This window comes from Drosophila albomicans, chromosome 2L (genome assembly GCF_009650485.2).
Source record: "Drosophila albomicans strain 15112-1751.03 chromosome 2L, ASM965048v2, whole genome shotgun sequence".
NCBI classification, from domain to species: Eukaryota; Metazoa; Arthropoda; class Insecta; order Diptera; family Drosophilidae; genus Drosophila; species Drosophila albomicans.
The window spans coordinates 8,351,830-8,360,695 of NC_047628.2; the positions used below are offsets into that span (position 1 = coordinate 8,351,830).

At 39.8% G+C, this 8,866-nt stretch overlaps 1 protein-coding gene across 1 annotated transcript in view; it reads right to left on the reverse strand.

The window, feature by feature from the left end:
- Positions 1–7,962, reverse strand: part of LOC117566107 (sodium/potassium/calcium exchanger Nckx30C) — a 48,009-nt gene extending 40,047 nt beyond the window's left edge. Inside the window, 3 exon segments of the mRNA XM_034245577.2 lie at positions 6,501–7,411; positions 7,413–7,509; positions 7,512–7,962. Coding sequence (XP_034101468.2) covers positions 6,501–7,411; positions 7,413–7,509; positions 7,512–7,560 — 1,057 coding nt within the window. The 5' untranslated portion in view covers positions 7,561–7,962.
- Positions 7,963–8,866: the final 904 nt, after the last annotated feature.

Consider the following 8,866-nt stretch of genomic DNA (forward strand, 5'->3'; position numbering starts at 1 on the left):
GGCTGAACAAACGCACAAAATTACACGGACCGAGCACGTCGTTCCTCACGGCCGGAAGTTCATTATGGAGGCTACCTCGCCCTACAAAGCGGAAGCTAAAGCCGTAAGTCTGTGTATGTGTGTGTATGTACTATGCTATATCCTAATAGAGAGCGAGAGAGTGAGTGAGTGACTGTGTGTGTGTGTGTATGTCGATAGTGGTCGCATGGTTTCACGCTTTGAAGCAGCTGCTAATTTATCAGAGAGACAGCGCGCTTTGGCACGGCACAAGTTTCAAGGTAGCTCGCGAATCGATTAGCGGCCACCCAAAAAAAAAGAAATGTCGAATCCAGAGCGAGAGTTGAATGTGAATGCGAATGGAATGGAAACGAAATGGGTACGATGAGCGAAATGAAACGAATTGGAATGAAAGACGATAGCATGAACGAAATCGTACGAAACGTGCATTGCACATGCAAATTGACAGCTTGATGGGCTTTTGGGAGAAGGGGAGTGAATTGAGGTATGGGAATTGGATCGACAGCGGCATAGACATCGCCATCGACATCGGCATCGGCATCGCCATCGTCCCTGGCCCGCTAGGGTTGTCAAGTGGCTGTTGAATCAATGCAGCAAAATGTAACAATGTGAGTGTGTCTGTATCTATGTATGTGTATGTATGAGGCCACTTAAAGATTGCCACATAAACTTTATGAGCTTCAGTTACGAGCAGCTGTCGATGAGTTTGATGAAGGTTCATTGCAGCCAAAAACCCCCTTAACTTATTGTCAAAGTTTTGCGCTCCTATTCCCACTCACACACACACTCTCACACACACACTTATCCAATGTGGCTAATCAACCTCATGGAATGCTCCTCTGGGATGCTCATTGCAACCATTTGGCCATAAATAGTTTGGGGGCAGCGTCCCAAAAATGTTATGGTACTTAACTGATGGGATTGCCCGTCGTCCAAGTGTCTCCAAAGTGCTGAACACAATTTTCGTTCAAGTTTCCAACGGCATCAATATTTAACTTTACTATGTCCTCTAAAATGGGTTTTTCCTAATGCATAACCCGCCCTCCACCCCCTCCACAAAACTTGTTAGTTCATGAAAATAGAATATTCATTTAAGAACCGGCACTTTGCGCACATATGTATGTATATTGCCCTGTAAAAACCTTTAGGAAATACCAGCAAGTTGACAGTAAAGACCAAAAGAATATTATGCATTAATTAAAGAGCACGTGATTTCCTGGTTTCAGAATAATTACAATATTCCATTGAAAAATGAGTCACTTGAAAGTGTTTAAATTGAAATTATATATAATGGTTAATGCTTGTTACTTTTTTAATTGCCATCAATGAAATTAAATCAATTCATGTTCGCAATCAGAGTAATTTAAACGAGAGTTGATTACAGAATATAGAATAACTCTAAGAAATTTATTTAGTTTTTATACCCTCTACCTATAGTGTAGAAGGATATTATATATTTGTGCAAGCAGCAAATGTATTTAACAGGCAGAAAGAGGCATATTCGTCCCCATAAAGTATATATATTCTTGATTAGCCTGTCCGTCTGTCCGAATGAACACCTAGATCTCAGATACCATAAGAGATAGAGATATAAAAATGTTGGACAGCACTTGTTATATTAGCGCGCAGATAAAGTATATGGAACAAACTTTCCACGCCCACTTCCGTCCTTGCAAATCGATAAAAAGCGAAACACAAGCTTGCTTTTTAGTCGCAGGATTTTAATAGTTATGAATCCTAAAAATTTGGTTGCGATCACATAAGAATTGTAGAAATTAACTAAAAAATACTTTGGTATGGGCAAATACGCCTACTTACTGCAAATCTTAGTTGGTTTGGGTAGCAATCTGGTATATTTTGTACTCTTAAATATATTTTGAATGTAATACTATAACAATATCGTATATATTTTAGTGATTTTGCAGTATATTAATTTTATTTTAAGAATATTACCCCACTGAATTGCTCTCATTCAAATCGGGTAGCGGGTATCTCACAGTCGAATACACAAGACTGTAGCTTTTTTACTTCTTTTTGAGTGTTATTTCAACATTTTCATTGGAAATGTATTCATAATTCGCAGAAATTACATTGTGAATTGAAAATGGAGATTTAACTCACTACGAAATTCGAGTAATTCATGCAAAATGCACGCGAAATAAATTGAAGCAGTTCAGAGTGTGTGTAACTGTGATGCGACATAGCTCATTATTTATGCATAAAATGCAATTTACTGGAATAAACGCAACTAAGCAATTAAGCTGTCAACTGTTGATGTTTTATAAATGAAATAGTTATTATTTATTGCATGAAATTAATTAAATGGCTTTGCATTTCTGATAACCAGTTTTAGAATGAATCACAGGTGCATTGAACTCTCTTCCACCATCGGGAGATAGAATGACTGATTCCATGAATCAACCCCAAACGTATCATATTAGCTGTTTTGTTTTATTACCAAGGGGTTTTTGCATTGACTGATTACAAAGAACTCTGTAGTCGTCTTTTTTGAGCCACACGGAATCACCCGATGAGTTGAAAGGCTTTGCTTTAACGGCCGCTGAATCACAAGAGTCAAATTGCAATTTAATGGCAGATTAATATACGTACACTCCGGGGCAGTCAGGCAGTCGGGCACGGCACCCTGACACGGTCACACTGGCAATTAGTGGCCACACACAAAAGAATGAAAGAAAAAACAGAATGAAAAAAAAAAGAAAAAAACTGGGGAATGTCAATAATTAAAAGTCGGCCAAATGTTGTCATTTGTGCTCCGAGCCGCAAAAGCGACTTCCTGCCACCCACAAAACTTTATGCCACAAGCTCAGACATACACACACACACACAGGCAGAGGTACATACACACACACAAACACATACAGAGAGTTGTTTTTACCGTGGCGTGGCATGGCTTTTAGCATGCAAGTCACACGTCCTTGCTAGCCTTTTGCCATTGTTGTTGGCATTTTGATTTATCGATTTAAATTTTGTGCTCCGACTGTTGGCTTTTCCTCTCGCTTTTCCACATTACCAGCTCAATCATTATTATTTTGTGTACGAGTCGGTGTGTGTGTGTGTGTGTGTGCTTGCTGTGCTGCTTCTTCCACTTTTTACATGCCTTTTAAATACTTGTACTTAGTTTGTTGTTGCTTTTGACCGCCTGCCGTTTGGGTCGAGGTCTTTTTGGGTTTTGGGTTTGAGTTGCTGCCGTTGCTGCTGCTTCTTCTTCGTTTTTCGCCACCCACGACAAACGTCGTTAACAGTCACGTTAGCGTGCGCCACACACAAACATTCACACAGAGACAGAGAGATTGTGAGAGAGAGAGAGAGAGACACAAACAGGCATACACTCAAGCGTACGCACATAAGTGTGCTTGCTATACTATACTGCCATATAAAAACATTTCAGAACGTGCGGCTGTGTATGTGTATGTGTGTGTGTGTGTGTTGGTTGTTTTTATAGCAGCTCGCGCGCAATTTGGGTCGATGGTAAAATAGAAAAGCCAAAAGCAAGGCGAAAGCACAAACACACACACTACATTTCCAACAAAGGTCGTTTCGAGCAGACCAATGCACATTTATTTCTACTATATGTATATATATACGTATATATGGTATTGTAGTACTACTCGCACACACACACACACTCAAAACTATATGTGCGACATATATACAGATATATATGCAGCGACATGTGCTCTTCTCCCCCGCTTTTCCCTCTCTTTTAGCGAGTTATGTTCGCGTTTTGTTTAGTCCTTTTTGAACATTTCTGCTGCTGCTGCTGCAGCTGCAGCTGTTCTGGTTCTGACTGAGTTCTGGGCTCTGCTCTGGTTTCATGTTAATTGCTCATAGCGTCGCTTGTTCCGGCAATCTGCGTTAATTTTAAAGCTTGATTTACAGACTACAACTAGTCATGGCTGTTGTTATTGTTGCTGTTGCTTTGCGGTTGCAGCTCAACTGCAATTTGCGCCCTAAAGCACACAACAGAATTTTTCTTTTTAGCTGCTGCCTCGTCGTCATCATTGTTGTTGTTGCTGTTGTGCCCTGTCCCTGCATGAGGTCAGAATGGAGCATATGCACAAAAGGCAACTTTGGGCACACACACATACTATATTTACTTGGTCAGCAAGGCGGAGAGGATAAACATTTGCATGCCATTAGTTTTATTTTATAGATTAATTAAACTATGAAAATGCAATTACGCCATGACTAGCATGCAAATTGAGTATAGTAACATTTCGCCTGCATTACCAATCGACTGGAAAAGTAATATTGGCAATTTCATTCAGCCTAGGGTCTCACGTAATAATTAAATTGATACAGATACTTTAATTGAGTGTGCAATATGCTTGGCAATTCAGTTAGAATAATTTATATTACATGACATATTAATAGCTATACTAATTATCGTATATTCAAGTTTATTAAATATACCAAAACAAATTTAATTTGATACTTTAGAGCTAATTATCATTTTCAGTAAAATATTGTACAATTTACTGATTTTGATTTCAAGCAAATTGCATTCAAGATTATGTCCTTAGTTTGAACTTGTTAGAAATGCATTAATATTCATAATAGTGAAATATATTAATTAATCATAATCATTAGTTTTACTTTTGCTACAATGCTGATTTTAGGCATCGAAAAATAAAATATATTTTATAGAAGTGAACTTTCCCCTTCTAGCATCTCGCTAAATAAATCGGATATTTAAACAAGTAAATTTTAAAAATGTTTTAACTTGTTAGAAAAGTATTTATATTCATAAGAATTGCTTAATAATATTAATAAGTTAGCTATATTTAGGTCACGAAAAATACAATAAAATTTTGTTTTCTAGCTTTTCGCAAGTCAAATCGACTTTTGAAATAATAAAATACTAAAAATTCTATTTATGACCCATCCCAATCAATATTGAAGTGAAATTTTGGTGCTTTAGCCTAGCCTAACTATGTAAATTTCAGCGCTTTACAATATCTCCCACAAATATAATCCAGTTTACCATAAAAATATTATCTCGCATTGCAAAAAAGGAGTTTAATATTAGACTAACATATTGTTGCTGTCTTTTCTTTTCTCTTTTCTGTTTTTATATTATATTTTATGCAATGATAACACTTGTGAAAATGAAAACAGAGTGCTTAAAAAGTCGTGTAAACTCTTGGCGATGCCATTTAACTGCTGCTTGTTTTCTTTGCTTTTTTTGTTGTCAGCCACTTTGGCGCGTGTGTGTGCAGCAGACAGATAGAAAGGGGACACAGACAGCAGCAGAGCGGGAGAGAGGGACACAGGGAGTGAGGGAGGACTGCTAGGGAGACAGCTCAGTTGAGTCATTAAAATGAGAAATGGCTCCGGGGTCCGCACGCCTAGGCAAACACACACACACACACACACACAGTGTGGCACCACGTTTGGGGTTTTAATTGTTGTTGGCCAAAATATATGAATGGGTGTGAGTGTGTGCATAACATACCACGAGCTCAAAGGTGAAAAAGGTTTCCCAACTTGACTTTGCCGAATGAAGAAAGTGCAGAATGCAGTTCACAAGACATTGAATATATAGTATAGTGTGTCGGCACATATGTGTATGCTGGCAGCTGTTTAACTGCCATCAATTAATTGTGCTTGCAGGTATTACGTATACGTAATTTATGAGCATATTTATGGCATTACGTATACGCCATGCTCAAAATGAGTACTAATTCAAGGTGACTGCGTTGTCCATGGGAATACTTTATAGCATTTATAACATTACATCAAATCGAGAGAGTGAGATATACATATGTAACAACTTTTCACAATTACTAATAAATCTTTATGAATTACTTGCAATAATTTCATCTAGTTCCCGTAACAAATTAAGATGGCTTTAATTACTCTAATGGAGGTTGAATAAAATCATACAATAAAATATTCCGACACCTCAATTCCATTTTACAATTATAGCAAATATCCTATGCATTGCATACTTTTAGGCTCGGTGTAAAATAAATCACTATTAATGTTGCTCCTAAAAGTATGCAATACAATTTTTCACATCTTGGCAATTATCACACATACGCCTCATTAAACAATTCCATTATTTTTATTCATAACTTATTTGAAAAAAACTAAAATGAATAAATTTGGAATGTTTGCCTTGCCATTTCATTGGCTGAGTTATTACGCATACGCCACGTGGAACACGTGTGAGTGGCGTATGGAAGTCAAATTGAATTTGCGTTGAGTTGAGAAGAAGAGTAGATGCCTTCAGCTCTCTTGTACATTTGCCTGTCACATAAATCACTTATACAACATCCTACAGATATTCTACATCTCGTGCCTAACCTCGTTGCCTTATTTAAATACAAATGCCATTAGTCATAGCTCAGCCCAAAAGGACGAAATCACGCAGAAGCCCAGGGCTGTGCGTTTCTTAGTGGGTGTGTGTTGCGCCTTGTTCTCAACACAATTTGAAGCTGAGAAAAATTTGCACTTACCATTGATACCATGCTGATTGGCCACATTATCCTCATCGCTGCTGCCGTCGCCGCCGCTGCCGCCGCCGCTGTTCGCGGCGTTGAGTTGGGCGCCTTCTTCCTCCTCCTCGCCAAACATTTGTTCGTCGTAGAGCAATTCGCCCTCATCCTCGTTCGATGTTTGCGATGATTTCACTTGATAAGTAGGCGGTACACCGGCCACACCTCCCATATTATTAACCGTCACATCGTTATTGTGAGCCGGCTGATGTTGTTGGTGTTGTTGCTTGTGCTGTGTGGCGGTTTTGGGCTTATGGCCCTGGACACTGCCCAGCAGGGGAAGCAGAAGGCAGCAGAGCAGCAGCAACACGAGTGTGCAATTAAATGCCTGGCCACGCCCACCAATTGCCTTCGCGGCTTGATGTTTGCTTGCAGTTGTTTGTTCTTGCTTTTTGCTTGCAGCTGTAGTTACTGCTGTTGTTGTTGTTGTTGTTGTGGTTGTTATTGGAGTTGTTGTTGTTGTATTTAATGTTAATAATACTAAGCGTTTTAAAATATTTACACAATCGACAATGTACGCGCACATTATTGATAACAAAAGCTTTGTTGCATGGTGTTTGTTTGTTGCTTGTTTCTGTTTCTGTTTTGCTTGTTGTTGTTGTTGTTGTTGTGGTGTATAAGCAACATTTGCATCTGCTGCTGGCACTAATTGGCAACATTTGGGCACGTTTCGTAGTCGTCCGCGTCGCCTGCGACTATTGAAATCTATCGTTGTTGTTGCTGTTGCGGTTGCTGTTGTATTGTTGTTGTTGTTGTTGGCTGCATGTCTTCCGGCTGGAAACATGTTGCTAAAGCGAATGTTGCTAATGCTTATGCTGCTATTGCAGCTGCTCTTGCTGCTGTTGTTGCTATAGCTACGAGCTTTAGCTGTTTGTTGTTGCACTTGCTGTTGCTGTTGCCGCTGTTGTTGTTGTTGCTGCAGATAATTCTGCTGTCGCTGTCGCTGTTGTTGTTGTTGTTGTTGCTCTAATTGCTGTCGTTGCTGCCATTGTTGTTTGCTGCATGTTGTTTGCTGCAACATTGGACCCCTTTAAATGTTGTTGTTGTTTCTTATTATTTTGTTGTATTTATGTTTTTTTGTTTGTTTGTTGCTGCTATTGCAAAACCGTTTGTTGTCGTTGTTTGTGTTTTATTTTTTTTTTTTAATTTTTGCTTGAACTTTTTTGCTGAAACTTTTTGACTCCGACAGCGCCGTTTTAAAGTTCTCCTCGTCGTCTTGCCTTATCTCTTTCGCTTTCCGTCTCCTTCGTCGCGCTCCTCTCTATCGCTCGCTCTAGCTATTTGCTGCTATGCTTTTGCATTTGCACAACTTTTTCTCATTGTTGTTGCAATATCACACAAATTTATATATACTATTATACATAAATAACAATTAACACAACACCACACTAAACAGGCAACGTTGTGTTGCAGTTGCTGTTGCAGTTGAGTTGAAGTTGCTGCCGTTGTCGTTGAGGTTGAGGTTTGTCGCAGCATTTCCTCGAAATTTGCTAACAACTATTGGCCAGGCCATGTGAAGAGATATTTGCTTTTTCTGCTTTTTTGGCAACGCAAAACGTCTGTGTATTGGTGTGCGTGAGTGTGTGTATTTTGTGCGCGCTAGTGTGTGTGTGAGTGTGTGTGTGTTTGGAAAAATTCCCTGAGTTTTGCCAGTGTAGAGTGTCGAGCGCGGAAGCAGCACACACTGTACACTACAGCACTACGACGAGGACGTGGAGCGGTAGCAGCCAGGACGCCAGGACGACTGGACGACAGGACTCGCAGGACAGCACTGCTGACGTTGTTGTGGCCGTCTGCTGCAGCAGGCCCCACTGGAAGGCAGCGACAGCACGAGGAGAGTCGCAGCAGTCTCAGCCTCAGCCTCAGCCTCAGCCGCAGCAGCAGCAGCGCGGAGCAGCTTTCTGCTCGGTCCCCAGCTGGAAGGCAGTCAGATCCAGTTTTATGGCAGCACTCGAGAGAGAGACTGAGAGAGAGTGGCTGAGAGCGAGTGTGTGTGAGAGTATTTCCTTTTGTATTATTATTTTTGGTATCGTGTTTGTTTGTTTGCTTCCTATTATTATTGCTGCTGCTGCGCGTGCGCTACATTTGTTTACATTTTCGTATTTTCGTATCGCATCGAAGCTATCCACGAGAAGTGGTTCAATCTGCCAAAAGAGAAATATACAAGAAAAGGAAATTTAAATTTGAAGCTCAGTTAGCATGCAAAGTGAAAGAGTTATGTTAAACACTTTAACAGTTTGCTGTTATCGTTTAACAGCGTTTCGATCAGTCTTCGCACTCACTCACACCACAACGTTCACGCTCTCAGGCAAGCCTACACAAAAACA